Here is a 19,185-nt window from a genome sequence, read left to right on the forward strand (position 1 = left end):
TTCAACTAAAATTCAAAAATATATTAAAATTATATATACACCTGTGAAATATTGTCTAAAGCATAATTTAAAAGAAAGTACAAAATAAAAAAAACTAACTGTAATATGACATCTTCTTGCCCACTTTTCTGCTTGTCCACCAGGCTGTGGCAGAATTATTCTGCAGGCTGGATACTTTCTGGGGCATGGCTGACCCCAACAGAGCAGCACCCACAGCCCAGCAGAGCCCAACCTCAAAAATATCAATCATTACACATTCTTCCTAACTCTTCAAGCTCCTCATCCAGGGGTGCAGACACTGTCCACTCCTCCATCTAGCCAAATATCAGCCCACCAAAGGTGAGACCTCTGCAGGCAGCTGTTTTATTCTTAACAGCTTCTGTTCCTCAAGGGTAAAATGGCCACAAATTCTTCAGGTGGAAGCAAAGAGGTCACTTTTGTCAAAATTCTCTTTATGATCCCCAAACCAGCTAAGATTCAAGTACATGCTTTGTGTGCATCCAAAGTTTTCTTTCACGATCCTTCACTGAAATATAATTAATCTTCTAGAGCCATAATTTTCCTGAGACCCTGTCTCTGTTACAAGGCAAACCTGAAAAGCACAAGGCCCACACATGTTTTATTCTCCTTGGAGTTTCCAGGGCCCAGCCAAGAGCCTGACACATCACAGAAGCTCTGTAATTGCTCCTTAAATTGATAAGGGGAAGCACACAATGGAAGGCTGTCACTCTGTGTGACTCTTGCAGTCAAATTATTTTTCCATAGACGCAAAGGCATTGGTATCAGTATGACAGGAGGGCATTGCCTATTTGGGGACATCCTAGGTTCAGGCTTCTCATACAGTCTAAAGAAAGAACAGAACCCTCCTAACAGTGGGGGTTGGACTCCATTTTATTCCCCTTAAATTCACAGCACTCCAGAGACCCACCTTGTGAGTTGTCTCTTCACCCAGGGTCTGTGTTCTTCCTGCTCTCACAGACACCCGATGTGACAGAAACTCTGGATCCTCAACCCCTGGAAGAGTTACTGACAAATGTGGAAGGAGCATGAATACCCTGACCTTATAGGAATCAGCAATGACTTTTCATTCTTTTACATAACATCCTTTACGTTATCTGGTCCCCTGCACACCTTCTCTGTGTCCTGTAAATGTGAATTTCCCTGTGCCCACAAACATAAAAAATACATGTTTCTCTATTTTGCCATTTTTCCAATTCTATAGATTTTCCTTCTATCTTTTCTCTCACCTACTAAGGGAGTTTATGCAACTTTTTCCAAATTCTACTTTGATTATAATGTATAAAATACACCACAAAACTTTCTTTCTTCACGGGATTCGAGTCCTACATGCCCAGTCCATGTGATCATTATGTCTCAGGTAATCTCATTAAATTGCTCTAAAGGTTTGGACTTTTTTCTTTTGACAAGGCCTAGGAGCACCTTCTCCCTCAAAGGTTTCTGTGCTGCTCTCTACACAATGTCTGGCATCATTCATTGAAAGATTGGTGACCACAAGAAAGCCACCCAGGCAGAACTCAGACATTGTCCCAACAGCCAGAGAGCACAAAAACAGGCCATACAAACACGAGTGGGGAGGGTGGTCTACATTAAGCTGATTCCTGAGACCCAGGAAGTGCACAGGCACCTGACCTTTCACCAAAGGCCTTTCTTCCTGGGACACTCAGGACATCTCCCACTTCACATTCAAAATATTCACATCCTACTGAGAGTTCTTGTTCTAAGTCTTTGTCCCTAGAAGCAGAATCCAGTGTAGTGACAGCCTGAGACAGAAGAAGGATCCCCACTGAAATTTTCACAAGGCTGACCCTTTTCACTGCCAGATTCATCTCTGTGACTTTCCTGCTGGGAGGAAATAAAACCTTCTCAGAGCATTTGAGAACATGGGGAGGACCCGGGGCCCAGCTGGGTTCTGTGTCACAAACAGAAATATTACAGATAATTCCAGAATGCCAGAGGCTCTCTGTGTGGTGCTGACAGAGCAAAGACCAAGACTAAGAAGGGTCCAATGCTGGCACAAGTGGGTCACCCTTTCAGGGATGTATATGCCCCATCAGCCTTACAAATGCAAGTGCACACTACAGGTCAGTAGGCACAACCTCTCCTGAGAGTTTGTTAAATGCAGAGTCTCTGACCCACTGCAGCCCAGTCAGAATTGGCAGTTTAATGGAATCTGAAGACATCCCCTCTGCATAGGAGAGCAATAGAAGTGATTCTACCCTCCCATGAAGGGACCTCATTTTCATTGGATAGCCAAATTAGCTGCACAATGGCTGAAGCTGCATTTTTAAGGTGTCACCTGGGCATTGCAATGTTTTCAATGTCTCACAGGTGAGCCAATGCACAGCAGGGGTGATATCCCTTTTTTAGGTTATTCTGACTTAGCTCAAGAACACCTGCTCTGAAAAGTCAAATGTGAAAGAGAAAGGTTGTGGGGAAGACTACTGGGCACCTGACAGGAAGCTGTGTGAGAACCCTGAAGGCCAGACACCTGAGACTTGTGCTTTTCCTAACACAGCATGAGGGCGTGTGTGTGTGTGTGTGTGTGTGTGTTTATATGCATGTGTGCTTGTGAGTGTCTGTGTGGTTTTGAGAAGCTTCAGGAGTTCTCAAGTGGGCAGAATATGGGCTCTCAGCACTGGTCAAAAGGGACAAAGGTGGAAAAAACTGAAGGCAGGGCTTTGGAGGGTCCTATGTGCAAACCCCGCCCCCAGCCCACATGACAAGAATAGTAAACATGTCCCAGAATAAAGCTCAGCGCACAGGTAGGACACACAGCAGACTGCACCATTCTGGACAGAGGTGCCTGTAACCCTTACAGAACCTTAGGCTTTTCTGAAAGACGAAGCCACAGAGGAGGCAGCAGAAACCATGAGGTCCCTTTCAGTCTCTACCCACAGGGGACGTGTTCACTGGGAAGGGCTCCTGCTGGTTGGTGAGTACGAGACAATTCCTTGGGGTAGACTAAGGATCTGACTCAGAGACTGGCTGGGGTCTGCTGCAGAGACCAGTGCTCTGAGAAAAGAGGGAAGTCTTTCTGTCTGGACCTGAGTGTAAAGGACAACAGGAAAGAGTAGGATGGGGATGGGGCTCAGCAAGAGGAAAATCTCATAATCTGGAATTGGTGGGAGGCAGGAAAACCTGGGTTACTATTTATTTCCTGTTATTCATCACTGAGTATTGAATTATGAAAACTGGTAAAAACAACAATGATTTATGTCAGGAAAGAGCAGAAAAAAATCATCCAGGGGCACTAGGCATTGTCTTTACCACAAACCCCAGAAATGGGTAAATTCATCCCATGGTTTAGAGGACCCTAGGAAAACTCATTCATTCAACCCCATGTATTTCTAGATGGTGGGAGTTACTGAAAGTATTAGGTCAGAGAAGCCCTGCTCTCATCAAGCCCACGCTCTGTGGAGAAGAGAGGGACAAGAAAAGGTCCAAATGTCAGGTCAGATACCCACAACGGCCATGAAAAAAAAAAACGGGAGGAAAGGTCAGAAAGTAAAGGCAGAGCATCTTTAGAAAAGATGTCAGTGAGTGTCTTTCAAAAATATTCCTCAGTGTCAGAAGGGGTCTAAGTATAGTGAAGGGGTGAGTATAACAAACACCTAGAGAAAAGTGCTTGAAACAGAAAAAGTAACAGTTTCAGGGGTGCTAGAAGTACTTTCAGAAGTAATGGGGACCATACCGTTGACCTTGACCATGGGAGACACACACTCTTATGCAGACCAAGGCTGAGAGATAAAGAGACCTGCTCAGGATTTAGGGCCCCATCTTTCCAACCCAATACAAAGATACAAATATCGATCAATTTCTTTTTTCTATTTTCTAGTCTCACTCTTAAACTTCTGGAGCTTTCCCACCACAGCCCAGGAGAATATATGGGTGAAAAATGCTGCCGAAGGGGAGGATGTACATTTACGTATCCTCAACATGCCTCCTGATGTAACACGCCTTGCATGGTACAGAGGGAAAGTTCCGGCAAAAGATCATATAATTGCATTTTTGGCACAAACGCCAAACTTCAATGTAAGAGTTCCCAAAAGAGGACAAATGATACTAAACAGTGATGGTTCTTTGCTGTTAAAGAAGGTCGCCATGCAAGACACAGGAACCTACACCATAGCAGTGGAACGAGAAAATTCCAAACTATTAATAGGATATGGACTGCTCAGAGTATTCCGTGAGTGATTGCTTTCTGACCTCTAGGTATTGGGTGGGGTGAATTCTACTTCAAACACAGAACTGACAGTTCTGGACTCTGCCTCCATTTCTCTCTGCATTTTGTTTCAGGCTGGATTTTGGCATCTATTGCAGGATACACAGAGTGTAGACAAACTTCCTAAGACCTCAGTTCTCTTCCCAACCTGCAACCCTGCAGACAGTCAGTGCAGAGAGTGGGATCAGTCTGATGAGAGTAACTCAGCAGAGGGAAACCAGTCTCAGTTCATCCCCCTGAGCATGTTCTTATGATCTTGACCTGAGGCTGACCCTGCTATACTAGGTCAGAACATGGTCTGAGAGGCCGCTTGATATTTGTACAGAGCTCAGCTCAGTGACCTCTTCCCAGAACACTGCTCCAGGGATCTTGACTCTAGGAATACTAGGCATCCTTGTTCTAGGTTAGGTTTGGCATCCTTGAAAGGGCTGAGTGTGTAACAGTTTAATGGGACTCTGAGTCACAAGGCTCCTGAGGCAGTGACCAGTCCTGGCTCAGGCCCAAGAGGCACATCTTGGCAGAAATGGAGTTTGGTGTCACCTGAGTCTGTGTGTGGAAAGCACAGTCAGACAATGTCTCTGGATATTAGCTGACTATCCTGGGGGACTCAGGAAGGTTTAGAAAAAGGTCAGCATCTCCAGAAAGAAACTGAGAAAAAATATGTTCCTGGAAGGTCATTCACCAGGGATCAGCCCAGGGGATTCTCTCATGGAGTTGATCAGTAAGAGGTGCCTCATTTGAGCAGCTCTCTTATTTCAAGATTTAGGTTAGATCCTCTAAATATTTTACAGTTACTGTGATTACAACCTGGCAGCCAAATATTCATTGAGAATAAAATGAGAAACAGGAAGGTACTGTCAGTAAAACAGTCACACAATCCATGAGCAGCTGATCAGAGTCACTTGAGTGCTGTTTGTAGTCATAGACTTGATTTCTGTACCTTGGGGACCATATGAGGGGCTCTTTGGGTTCCTAAACCAATGAATTGTTTCAGATACTTTTTCTCTAGGCCTCCTCGGGTCATAGGAATACACTTTGTTTTGTGGAGTGAGCAAAATGGAGAAACAATCTATTTTACTCCAGAATCTAATTACCTGCAGTTACAGTCAGAGTCACTGTGTAGATTACCCAGGCCTCCCCCTCAGGTGGTCCAGCCACACCTCCCTGCACTGGACTTGACATCACTTATTTGATTCCTGTTGTGGTGCAGTCATGCCCACCAGATATAAAGGAAGGGGCTGTGCCTTCTCAATCCCCACTCTACCCCTGAAACCAGCTTAGGACCAACATGTAACCAATACTCAGTTGCTTTTGATATATTAGGAAGAAGTAAATGGTGATTGAAGGAGAGAATGAATGATCCAAACTTTCTTCAGAGCTGGAACCTGGATTCGGAGACCTTGGAATGCTCACCATAGGGGTCAAGCTTTCTGTGCCTCCAGGAACTAAGACCATCATCTCAGATCCTTTTCATTTCTCTAATAAAATAGTTCTTTTTTGCAATAGCTCTTGGGCCCTGGGCTATTAATAATAATTTTCATATACAGAAGAATTTTAAGTTTTTTCCAAATTTCTATCTCATGGCCACCTAACGCAAATTGCTCACTGGCACCAGAATTTCAGGAAGTCAATGCTCCCCATTTGCTGTAACTGACACATTTTGCATTTGCCCAAGTCCTCACCTGCCCTCAGAGGAGAGAGAATGACTTTAATGGTCAAGGGCAGAACACATGATTCTGCTGCCATTATCAGCTTCTGTCTGCCCCTTTTCCTCTTTCCTAAATCATTTATTGAAACTTGCTCTATTAGTTATTGGCTCACTGGCTCATTTCATTCCCCTTCACTTGCAGAAACCTGTCCCACCTCTTCCCCCAGTGGCCTGAGTAGTCACCTTACCACTGGGTTACTTCTGCTCCTTACCACATGTTATTTCTTCTCCAACCCCAGTATTCAGGATGTCCTGGGAAACAGTGCCTCATGGAAACACACCTCAGCTGGGCAATAGAAGTCTGTGCAGCTGGAAGGAAAGCTTTCTGCTCAGTCAGGCAGTCAGTTGGTGGTCAGTGAAGAACCAGGAGAAATTCAGGGGTGTCTCTTACTCCCATTCCTATGTCTTTCCATAACCAAACACTGATACTAAACTGACACCTGAGAAAGTCTGTATTTCCCCCAGACCTGTAGCTGGAGGCCATACATTCACTGAGCACTCAGATTCCCAAATATTTTTTTTTGTGATACATTGACCTGCTTTGTTATTTCAAAGAGTCAAATTACTGAGATGTGAGAAATGCCAACTACGATTGAAGAAGCTTTCAGAGAAATCAAAAGTACCACACAGGGCCATTTTTCCTCTTACCTGCAGAGTAAAGTTAACCCCACCCAACATCACAAGCAACAAATTTGACCTNAACCAAACACTGATACTAAACTGACACCTGAGAAAGTCTGTATTTCCCCCAGACCTGTAGCTGGAGGCCATACATTCACTGAGCACTCAGATTCCCAAATATTTTTTTTTGTGATACATTGACCTGCTTTGTTATTTCAAAGAGTCAAATTACTGAGATGTGAGAAATGCCAACTATGATTGAAGAAGCTTTCAGAGAAATCAAAAGTACAACACAGGGCCATTTTTTCCTCTTACCTGCAGAGTAAAGTTAACCCCACCCAACATCACAAGCTACAAATTTGACCTTGAGAGATTAGACTTTTATTTTATTTAATAATAGTGGTATTGAGAATCTTGTTTTGTGACTATTGGCCATTTGTATATATTCTCTGGAGAAAATTCTACTCAAGTGCTTTGTTCCTTTATAAATCAGATTATTTGTTTTGTCCTTGTTGTAGAGTTGTAGATCTTTTGTATATTCTAGATATTAACCATTTATTTTTTATAGGATTTGTAAAATATTTTCTCCATTACATAGGTTACCTTTCAATCTGTTGTACTTTTTGACTGAGAATTTTTTATTTTGACAAAGTCCAAATTGTCTGTTTTTGCATGTATTTTTAGTGTCATATTCATAAATTCATTGCCAACTTAATGTCATGCTTCTTTCTATACTTTTTCTAAGCATTTTAAGCTTTTAGGTCTAACCTTTACAATTTAATCTATTTTTGACCTAATTTTTGTGTATAGTATAAGACAACAATCTATGTTCATTGTTTGCATATGGATATTCCTTTTCAACATCATTGTTAAAAAGTCTATCCCTTTTCCATTGAATACTCTAGGCCTGTTTATTGACATCATTTGATCGTGTCTTTTTTCGTGTCAGTGTCACACTGTTTTGGTTACCTTAGCTCTGCAGTAAGTTTTGAGCTTAGGAAACATGAGACCTCCAATTGCATTATTTTTAAAACACCATTTCAACAATTTGGGGTTCATTGACTTTCCTTATGGAATGTAGGATGGATTTTTCTATTTCTGCCAGGAAGACCTTGAGGTTTTGATAGTGATTGTGTCAAATATGTAGATATCTTGGGGTCTTCCAATAAATGAACATGTATGGTTTTTTTTATTTATTTGTGTCTAATTTCTTTAAAAAATGTTTGGTAGTTTTCAGTGTATACAAGTTCTGCCTTATTAACTAAGTTTATTCCTTTTTATTCTAGTCTTTTGATGGTATAGAAAATGAAACATTTTTTTTTATATTTTGCTTTGAAATTCTTTTTGTTGCAAGAAAAGAAAGTGATCTTAAGTGTTGATTTTATCTCCTGCAACTTTGCCTGATATATTAGTTCTAAGTGTGTGTGTATGTTTGTGTGTGTCAGAAACTTTATGGTTTTCTATATATAAGATTATGTTACTTTTTCAAAAAGAGTATTTTTTCTTTTTCACCAATATTGATACAATTTTTTCATCTTCTTTCAAAAATGTTAGGGTAAAAACTTCTAGTACTCTGTTGAATATATGAAATTATAGCATCTATTTCTTGCTTATGATATTACTAAAAAATTTTTAGTGTCTCCATGGAATATTGTGTTAACTCTGGGCCTTTATGTGTGGCCTTTATTATAGTGTATAGTTTTCTTGTATTCCTACCATCAGTGTTTTTTTAAAACCATAGCCCTTTCCCTCTAGAGATTAATTTCAACATGATATTAAATCAGTAGGACAGGAAATAAAATCTTGTTCAGACTTAAAAGTGTTTTAGACAGAAATCCTTCAGGTATGCAGTCATGAAGACTGGATTGGGTCATTTTTATTACCTGATGAATTATTTAACAAAAGCTAAATGCTTTTCCACTTACTGTAAACTTCCCTTGGCTATAGAGGTGGACAAAGTCTGCCTTCACCAACACACATAAAATTTTACATAAATAATAGGATGCTTTTTGAAGTCAAAACAAGTTCTAGGAAAAGATCAAGAAAAGCTCATGAGTTAAAAATTGTACTTGATGATGAGGTTATAGGACACAGGGGCTTGGAAAGGGGATCTATGTGCTGCTATGTCACAGATGTCTGCAAGAACAGTTAAGGAATCACCTGAAGGTTATATGGGGTCAGAGAGGAGGTACAGCTCTCTCCTTACATATTGTCACCTGAATATACACAATTGTTCTTCTGCAAATGTTAGGACCATACTCTGGTGACCTTTACATAGCTCACTATGGACTGTGAGTGGCTGAGATCTCTGAGGAAGCAGCATGGTACCACGTCTCAAGCCCATTCTCAGTGAGTCACATTCTCTCTTTTTCCACAGAGCGGGTGAGAAAGCCCATCCTCCAAGCCAGCAACACCACAGTCACAATGAATAAGGATGCTGTGGTCTTCACCTGCTACTCAAATGCACAAACCATCCAGTGGTTGTTCAATGGCGCAAAATTGCGGCCCACTCGGCGAATGAAGGTGTCCAAGGACTATCGAAGACTCACCATAAACCCCGTCAAGAGGGAAGATGCTGGGAATTACCAGTGTAAAGCCTCCAACCCCATTAGTTCTGTTGCAAGTGTGGCCGTTAAGCTGGATGTGAAATTTGAGTGACTCTCCTTTCCCCCTCTAAGCTGTTATACCCTAAATAAAAGGTTTTCTTGCATTATTAGAATAGATTAATTCTAAAGGTGAATAGTCCTTAAAATTTGCATTTAGTCAATAAACAGTAAAAAAATCTGAGCTAACATTGTCATTATTCTTTTTTTAAAGATTTTATTTATTTATCTTTAGAGGGGAAGGGAAGGAGAGGAGGAGAGAAGTATCAATGTATGGTTGCCTCTCGTGAGTCCCCTGCTGGGAACTGGCCTGCAACCCAGGCATGTGCCCTGACTGGGAATAGAACCGCAATGGTGTGGTTCGCAGGCCCATGCTCAATCCACTGAGCTACGCCAGTCAGGGCTAACATTGTCATTATTCTTGATTTAAAGTCACAGTTCAGACCAAACCTCACCTTGATTTGGTCTCATGTGTACCATGTCCATAGTGTAGGTGACACTGTGTCCCCCAGAGGATGAGCAGTAGCCATGTGACAACCAATGGGATCAGGTGAAATGCTTTGAGAATCTGAGCAGTGTCTCTCCTCCATGCAAACATGCGCAGGCACTGGGACACTGTTGTAGACAATGGGAATGGACACAAGGACCCCTATGTGAGTAGCAACACTGATTTTTATTGGTGTCTAAAAGTCTCTGTTGCTTATATATCAATAAAATTATTGTTATGAGTCCAGTACATTTCTGTTCTTTTTGTTAAAAAGATGTAATTGGAAACTTTGGTAATAATACCAAAGCTTTAGCTCAAATGTCCCAGTTCAGTACCTTATGCATGGGATTAGAAAATACTTCACACTTTACAGAGCTAAGTTTGACCTCTTTGGTCTTTTGGTACCTCGTGGAGAAGAGGACACCACCTAAAGCTAGAGAAATGAAGGTGCAGTGTGAGGGTGAGGCTTCTTACCCTAAGTGGCTATTAAAATTCCCATAATATGTTTTATAGAAAAACACTGATCTAAGCAAACTATTTGATAAGTGTCAGGTCCTCTGCACTTAGGTAAATAACTAATCAGACTAAATTAGGTGACACCAGCCATGTTGTAGGATCAAGAACACACTTTTTTCTTAGTGATTAATTTTGGTGAACAGGAAAGTGACAGTAGAGATAAATATAATGTCTGAATGGAAATCTCTAGAAGCACAGCCTTCTGGGAGGTCTAATTCTGGCTCTGTTCAGGGAGTCTCAGTTATTTTTCACCTGTTTATAAATTGCAGAAACTGATGGAGATGAAAACTGGGTCTTGGCTGAAAGAGATGTAGTTGTGTTTCCCTCCACTGTGCACAAGCAGGTTTGTTACTGATAGGGGACTCAAGACTTGGGAAATTTTAGCTTAAGGTAAAAAGTTCTAAGTCCAGCAAATAATTTGTATGTAAAAGCTTTTGTTTCAGAAACTATGGATAAGGTGTGTCCTGTCTCCTGTGAAAACAGCTGACCTCCTGGGGGACTGCTAAAGATTATCTCCAGGAAACAACATGAGGCCTCTGGGCCTTTGAGAGAGGGAGAGAGAGAGTACCCCTGGGAACAGCTAACTGCTCAAGACAGGAATGTTGCAGCTTCTGAATCTCAAAGCCCTCACAGAACCTTGTTTATTCACCCCTTATAAAAAGTCTGGCCTGGAAAGTGAAGACAAGGTGGTCTGTTAGGGTATGAACCCACCATCTTCTCAGATCACAGGCCATCTGAATAAATTGCCCATAAAGATTCAATTGCTGTCATTGCTTATTGGGTTTGGTAGTGACAGGCAGCCCAAACAGTGGTGTTTTTTTTATTTCATTATGACCTAGGGTCCTTAATGTTTCCTCATAGCCATCAACCTTCAGACAGGTCCTTTCTAACTGTAGGCCTCTGACCTCTATGTTTTAGAGCATTCTCTTTATAAATGTATTTGCAAGTTTTAATTATATAATCTTTATTTTGTCCACTTGAAATACACAAGCGTTCTTAAAATTTTCTTGCCAGTGTTACGATTTACCAAGTATCTGTCACAAAGTTTTGTGTTCATCTCTTAAAATTTGGTTCTCCTGAGTCTCTGTGTATCAGTCCCTGTGGGGGATAGAAGCCTAACTTGGGTTAGGATTATTTTACCAGGAGATAAAATGATCTCCTGTAAAGATTTTATGAAAAGTTTCATTTTTTCCCGTAAAGCCAATAAGTAAACAGAGATGCCTTTTGTTCTTTCTCCTGCTCTTGAAATCTTCACAGCCTGCTGTTTCACGGGTGCTGAGTTCTGGCTCCCTATGGTAATGTATGGGTTTTCATAAAGTGTTTCTTGTCTCTTAGATGTGTTTGATGCATGTTTCACCCTGACATCACCTACCAGTACTTATAATTACCTGATCCTGTCATCTTGCTTACAGTTGCCCATCCTTATTATATTTTCAAATATTCCAAACATTTTTAAACTGGCTGAAATTCTTCAAGACATATTTCCCATTGTCCTGCCTCAGTCCTGCACTGGTGTTCACAGCATTAGGTGACCTGACTACCTAGATTGTTCTGGGACTGAGGTTGATTTAAATGGCCTTTGTCTTAGAATCTGACAAAAAGGGTAGAGATAAAACATTACGCCTCTGCATCAGCCTGACAGTGATTTCATTCTACATACATTTTCACTCACTCTCAAGGAACAAGTTTACACAGATTGTAAAAATATTCTATCATGAATCTCTGAAACTCTTATAAACACGCAGATCCCTGTTACATCATCCCCCCACAGGTCTGCGCTAGAAGACCCTGTTTTGTTCCTCCTGTGACATGGATCTCAGGTAGATATCAATGTCCTGGTAACCAGATGCACTAGGCAAGAAAAGTTATGAAACATGACGCATGGGATAAAAATCAAGGGAAAGAAGGAGATGAGAATCCCTTTGGGGTCTAGGAGTCTGAAGAGCAATGAAGGTTTGTAAGATTGTGCATATGAAGTTAACAGATTTTATCCTATAGTGTGTTTCAATTCACATATTTCCCCTCCTTTCTCTCAACCCATTTACCTTCTTCTTTCCTCGCATTACTTTCATTTCAAATTTTGTTTTTTCCCTTGATACAACTTGTTTCCATTCCACACTCTTACTATTTCTCCCCATCCAGACACAGGAAACCAATTTTCTTATCAATGGTCAACTCACTTTGTTTTCCTACCTGCTGTTAAAATACCTGCATTCTCTCTCCATCTTTAGCAATTTTTGCTAGTTGGTGGTAGGTAGGGTAGTTGTTGTTAGATTTTTTCTCATTTTTATGTCAAGATATTCACAAATTTTGTGGTTCAAATATCAAATTATACTGGTCCCCTCTCCTTGTCCTTTTTTCTCTTCTAAAATTTTAAACTTTGCCCTGCCTTTACCTGTTTTTGTCTGTCTTACATTTATCTGTCACCCTGCCTTTTTATTTTCTTCATTCTTTTTTATACATATTTTCTTTTTCCATATATCCCAAATTTTATTTTTTTCCTGTATTAATCTGGTTTTTGTTCCTCACTGTTATTATTCCCTTTCCTTCTGTCATTTCAAAATTATCTCCCATTCCTCTAGACATGTATTGAACTTTCTTTATTTTTCCCTCTTATTCCCATACCACCTATATTAATTTTACCTCACTTGTTGTTGATAGTACTGTGGTAGATCTTTCTCTTCAATTTGGTTCCTATATTTTTGTTAATTATTTAATACTTCCCCTCTTTTTTCTTTCTCTGACTTTATTTTTTATATTATTTTAATTTCTGCTTAAACCCAATACTACATGTTTCCCTCCGCATATTCCATTGCACATTTTTCATTCCCTTTTTAATTCATGATGTAAATTTTACTTTCTCTTTTTGCATTGCTCCAACTCCCATTTCTTATTAGTGCTTCTCCCTGTACCCTCTCAATATCATTTTTCTTACATTAAGTCATCTTTTATCCCCTCTCATTTGTTTAATAGTCTTCATCTTTTTACACCCTTATTATATACCATATTTTTAAGAACATAAGATGCAACTAAGTTTTAGAGGAGAAAAATAGATAAAGAAATTTTGAAGCAAAGATGTGGTAAAGTATTTAATAAAATGAATAACATAATATTTCACCAATTTAAATGTAAACGGAACTCAACAGCAGCATTAAAGAACCACTATTCCTCCCAACTTTGGGTGGGGGGTGGATTGTGTGTCTTATAGTCTGAAAAATACAGTACTAGTTCATTTGCTGTTGATAGTGGGATGGTGGGGGTAGTTATTTTTTTGGGTGTGGGTTTGTTTCCTGGTCTTAGTGATTTTGTTCTGGCAGTACCATCAAAACAGCACATAAGAGGTGGTAGAAGGAATGACCCTCAGTCAACAAGCTGGAGGGAAGTACCCACCAAAGAAATACCCCAAGACCATCAAAACCCAATTACATCCAGAGAACCAACATAAAAGGCATAAAGAGCATCCCAAGAGCATCTAGTTCAGGTGATCCGAGGAGACTGCACCACTGAATGGCACAGGCCTTCTGATGTAGAATTTCTCATCACAGAGTCAGGAAGTCAAAAACAGATCAATTTAAGAAGCAGGGCAAACGAGAAGATTCAAACAAATAATGGGAAGACAAAGAAACAACCCCCAACTGAAAGGAAAGAGGGACTCCTCAGAAAAAGTACTAAATGAAATAGAGGCAAGTCAACTATCAGATATTGAGTTCAAAACAATGCTTATAAGGAAGCTCAGTGAGTTCACAGAGATTTACCAAAAACTACAGGGAACCTACAAGGAACTTACTGAAAACTATATCAGCATGTAAAAGGACATTAAAACAATCAACAAGGGCCAAGAGGAAATGAAGAATACAATTTCTAAAATGAAGAATACATTAGTAAGTGTCAAAAGCAGGCTAGATGAAGCAGACGATAAAATGAGCAAGCTGGAGGACAAAGGAGATAAAAACTCCAAGAAAGAGAAAGAAAAGGAAAAAAAGAATCCAAAAGAATGCAGAGGGGCTAAGGTAAATGCTGGACAACATGAAACATAATAATATTCATATAATAAAGATACTAGAGGGAGAAGAAGGGGAGCAAGGAATAAAAACCCTGTTTAAAAAAGCAATCATGGAAAACTTACCGAATTTAATGAAAGAAAAAACTACAAAAGTCCAGGAAGCACAGAAGATCTCAATCAAGAGCAACCCAAAGAGGTCCACTCCAAGACACATCCTAATGAAAGTAGCAAAATTGAAAGACAAGGAAAAAATCTTAAAGTCAGTAAGGAAGAAATAGGAAGCAACATATGGGAGAGCTCTGATAAGCTTAGCGGCTAACTTCATAACACAAAAACTAAAAGCCAGAAGGGAATGGCAAGAAATATTGCAAGTAATGAAAAGCAAAGGCCTGGAACCAATACTACTCTATCCAGCAAGGCTCTCGTTTAAAAAGGAAGGTGAAAAATGAGGTCTTTTCCAGGAAAGAAAGAAGGCTAAAAGAATACACCTCCACCAAAAGAGCATGGCAAGACATGCATCAGGATGGATTTAAGAAGATGAAGAAAGTCCAGGCTGTTGTGGCTCAGTGGTTGAGTCCTGGCCTCTGAATGAAAGGTTCACCATTTTCATTCCCAGTCTAGGGCACAAGCCTGGTTGCCAGCAAGATCTCCAGTAGGAGGTGTGCAAAAGGCAATCACACATTTATGTTTCTCTCTCTCTCTTTCCCTCTCCCTCCTTCTTTCTCTAAATATAAACAAAAAATGAACAACAACAAGCAAAGCCAAGTCATTAAAAGAGGAAATAATCAAGGTCAGATCAGAATTAAATGGCATAGCATCTAAGAGAACAATTCAAAGGATCAATAAATAGAGAAGCTTGTTCTTTCCAAAGATTAGAAAATTGACAAGCTTTTAAGCAGATCCATTAAGAAAAAAAAAAGAGAGAGGACCCAAATAAACGCAATCAGAAATGACAGGGGATAGATTACCCCTGACACCACAGAAATACAATTAATTATAAGAAATCACTATGGAGAATTATATGCTAAAAAATTTGAAAATCTGGGTGAAATGAACACCTTTCTAGAAACACAAAATCTTCCATAACTGAATCAAGAAGAAGAAAGCCTGAAATGGCCAAGAATGGCAAGTGAAATTGAAGCAGTAATCAAAACATTCCTGGCACAAAAAAAGCCCTAGATAGCACAGTTTCATAGGAAAATTTCACCAAAAAAATTTGAGGAAGAGCTAACCCCTATTCTTCACAAACTATTCTAAAAATTCCAAATGAGAGAGAACTCAAAAGGTCTTTTCATGAGAACAGCATCAGCCTAATCTCCAACCAAGGAAAGAAAACAACTGACCAATATAGTTTATGAACATAGATGCTAAAACCTGAACAAAATATTGGAAGCCATAACCAGAAATACAATAAAATGATAACACACTATGGTCATTTGGGATTCACCCCAGGGATGCAAGGGTTGTACTGTATTTGCAAAATCAATATATGTAATATATCACATAAACAAAAGGAAGGAAAAAATTACATGATCATGTCAGTAGAGCCTGAAAAAGCACTTGTTAGAGAACATCACCCATTTATGATAGAAAAAAAATGTATCAAAGTTGTAGTGGAGGGAGCACACTGCAATAAAATAAGGGCCATATATGAGAATCTTACAGCCAACATCATACTCAATGAGCAAAGACTGAAAACTTTCCCCCTAAGATCATGAACAAGACAAGTGTTGAAAGCCCACACTTTCAACACTTCTATTCAACACTTCTATTCAACACTTCTATTCAACATAGTATAGGAAGTCCTAGCCACAACAATCAGATAAGGAATAGAAATGAAAGACATTCACATTGGATAAAGGGAAGTAAAACTGCCTATAATTAACTACTACTTAATCATTTATGGTGTTGTTTTACATGTCCCTACTTTCAATTAATATTTGCTGAGCTTGTTGTTGACTGAAAGACTCCAGTATCATTTCTATTGTTGAGAAATTGGGCCAAAGGAGTCTCCCACAAGGGTGCCTGCTCAATTTCAATATCACTGAAGTACTTTTATATTCAACTTAATTTATTTCCAAAAGTAAGTAGAACACAAATGATCAAGAAAAGTCTTCATACGATGAACAACAAGAAATAGATTTATAAAGGTCCCCTGTTCTAATGATAAATCTGTGGTATTTTAGTATTTTCCTTGTAAATAAGAAATATTGTGTATGGTAGTTCAGGAGACATTTTGATTGTTCATTACTCATTCCTTTATAGATTCTGAAAACATGTAATGAACTCATACTTTAAATCTATTACTCACTCTCTGAGGCACTTGGGGCATGGTAGTACATGAAAAAGATGAACTGGACATTACTATTGATGAGCAAGTATTTACTTGGCAACTGATACTTAAAAGGCATTTCAGAATGCTTGGGATTTGTAATCCCAGGCAAATAATTGACCTGAATGTGCTCCTGTAGATCCTTTGTTAATCTCTTTGCATTTTTGAAACTCCTCACTTTTTCTTTCACCTCACATCAAATTCTGCAGAAAATTCTTTGACTCAGTGCTCAGATCAAATCCAGAAACTGAGGCCTTTTCTTCACACTGCTCCAACTATCCTCACATGGGACTATACTTGTCTTCTCACTAAACTCCTTGCTTGCAACCCAGAAGCCTCACAAATTCTGGTTAATGATGAATCTAAAAATAGTAATACTGTCTCTCCCACCATTACATTTTTTTTGGCTGGACTAATCATCAAATTAACAGTGACCGATTGGCAGAAGGAAATACAGTTTTTAATATATGGTCATGAAGAATTCACATGGCATAAAGATTCCCATGACAATGAGGCAACACTAGGCTATAAAACATTTTGGACAAAGAGAAAAAAGGGACAAAGAGAAAAAGAGTCTTATTTTTCAGAAGCTAGAATGAGTGCTTTTTGTGTCATTGAGGAGGGAAGATCCTACATGGCAAGAAAATTTCTTCTGAGAAACTCAGACTCAGTGGGACACATGAGGGACCTAGCCAACAAGTACTTCCTGAAGCCCTTTTATTTACCTTATGTAATGAGTTAGCCTAAAGTGAACATCCTGATTTTTCTCCTGAGATACATTTTCTATCTGGATCTCCTGGCAAGAATGTGGAAAGGGTCGACAGTTTTTTTCTGAGTTTGTTCCCTAATAAACACCTTAAAATAAATATTCTAACACCAAAATTTCAAGGTGGCAAAGTTTTGGTTTCCTTAAGTAGCCACAAATTAACCATATCTCTTTTTTTTCTTTTAACCTTTCAGTGGCTCCCCACTTCACTCACAGTAAAGCCAAGGTTCTGACTTATGGTTTCTTTATTTCTAACTTCAACTGCTCTCATCATCTGATCTCTCTGATCCAATAAGTTCACATCCTTTTTGCTGAGCCAACATATTGGAAACCTTCCCAAGTATGCCTTACTTTATTCTAACACACTATCATACATTATTGTTGTCACTGTTGTTTGAATTATTGTGTGACTCCCTCACTGTCAAGTCTGATCTATGAAGTCTGAGATTGTGTCTGTTTTTTTATGGATTAGAACAGTGTCAGGGAGATGCTGAGCAGAGGGTCAAAGTCCTTTGAAAAATGAGTAAAATAACTACAAATATGATAATGGTTAAAAGGGAAAATATGGAGCACTATGACCTCATAGAACTAGAATTCTGACCTACAAGAGAAGCCAGTTCAAACTTCTTTTTAAAGGGAAGCATCTGGCAGAGAATGAGCCCAGGCAAACATAGAGCTCATGAGGCGCAGGAATAAGAGGTCCAGGCAAAGGACACATCATGTGCAAAGGACAGGAAGCAGAACTGGAAGCAGAGACATTTAGTGAAGTAACAAATTTTACTGACTCATTTTGGTGGTTAAGAGGGCTAATACAATTGAAGTACCCGGTACACAGTCAGTGCTGAAAAATGGCCAGTATTGTCATTATTGCATTCCTCTGGGTATCTAGTTCAGGTCTACCCTCATGAGAATAGCAGTAATAGGAAAACAATAGAATCTTCTCCTGACCACATGAGCAATCTGTGACATAAAGCATTGACTACAGATTGATTGGTGTATAAGTGACAGGGAATAAACCACACATACGTAAAGTTTACAATCTGATGAGTGTTGGCATGCCTACACTCTACTCATGGATCAATTTCACCCAAAAGTTTCTCACATGCCTTTGAAATCCCTTCTCCTATTCCCCACCCAACCCCTAGGGTTTGTAGGCAATTACTCCTTTTCTCTCTTTCTTAATAGATCAGTTTGCATTTCTGAAGTTTTATCTAAATAAGGTTATGTAGCATGTTTTTAATCTGGTTTATTTAATTAAGTATAATTATTTTATGAGGTAAAAATTTACATAGTAAACTTAATCATTTTAAAGTGAACAATTCAGTGGCATTTACTGTAGCCGCAGTGTGGTATAGCCATCATGTCTACCCAGTACTGATTTTAATCACATAAAACACTATACCCAGTGAGACATTGCTCCCCATTACCCCATACTCTAACTTGTATAAAACACAAACCTTAATTCTGTCATTGTCCCCTCTTCATTTTCTGTCCCATACACCCTGTCTCATGACCAATGCCAGCTTGTACATCTGGTGCTCCCACTTGTCCCAATGTCAGGAAACTAATCTGAGCTTTCAAAACATTATCCTTTTTTCAAGCTCTGTGTCTTATACTCATGTTCATCCTAGTCTGGGAGAATGGCACCCTCACTTCTCTGCAGGAGCTCCAGTGCCTGTCCCTCAACAGGTAGGCCATACCCTCACTCCTATGATTCAGCTTCATCCTCAACACCCCCAAAACCCCTCCTATATGGCACCATTAGGGCCCCTTGAAACATAGAATGCCTAACCTCCTCCCACCTCCCAGGCTTCACAGTTTCTCATGTTACTCTGGAAAGACTCCTTTCCTCCATGACTTCGCTCTGTGTTCACCTCTGCTTACACACAATCCACCTCAGGACAGG

The 19,185-nt window shown here is 39.6% G+C and overlaps 1 protein-coding gene across 1 annotated transcript in view; it reads left to right on the top strand.

The window, feature by feature from the left end:
* The window catches only part of LOC119002114 (carcinoembryonic antigen-related cell adhesion molecule 21-like), a 65,496-nt gene that overhangs the window by 29,453 nt on the left and 16,858 nt on the right, over positions 1-19,185 (top strand). Inside the window, exon 3 of the mRNA XM_037067791.1 lies at positions 3,893-4,207. Coding sequence (XP_036923686.1) covers positions 3,893-4,207 — 315 coding nt within the window. The remainder of the gene's footprint in view (positions 1-3,892; positions 4,208-19,185) is intronic.

This window comes from Sturnira hondurensis, unplaced genomic scaffold, assembly GCF_014824575.4.
Source record: "Sturnira hondurensis isolate 20B ecotype Veracruz unplaced genomic scaffold, ASM1482457v3 Scaffold0017418, whole genome shotgun sequence".
NCBI lineage: Eukaryota > Metazoa > Chordata > Mammalia > Chiroptera > Phyllostomidae > Sturnira > Sturnira hondurensis.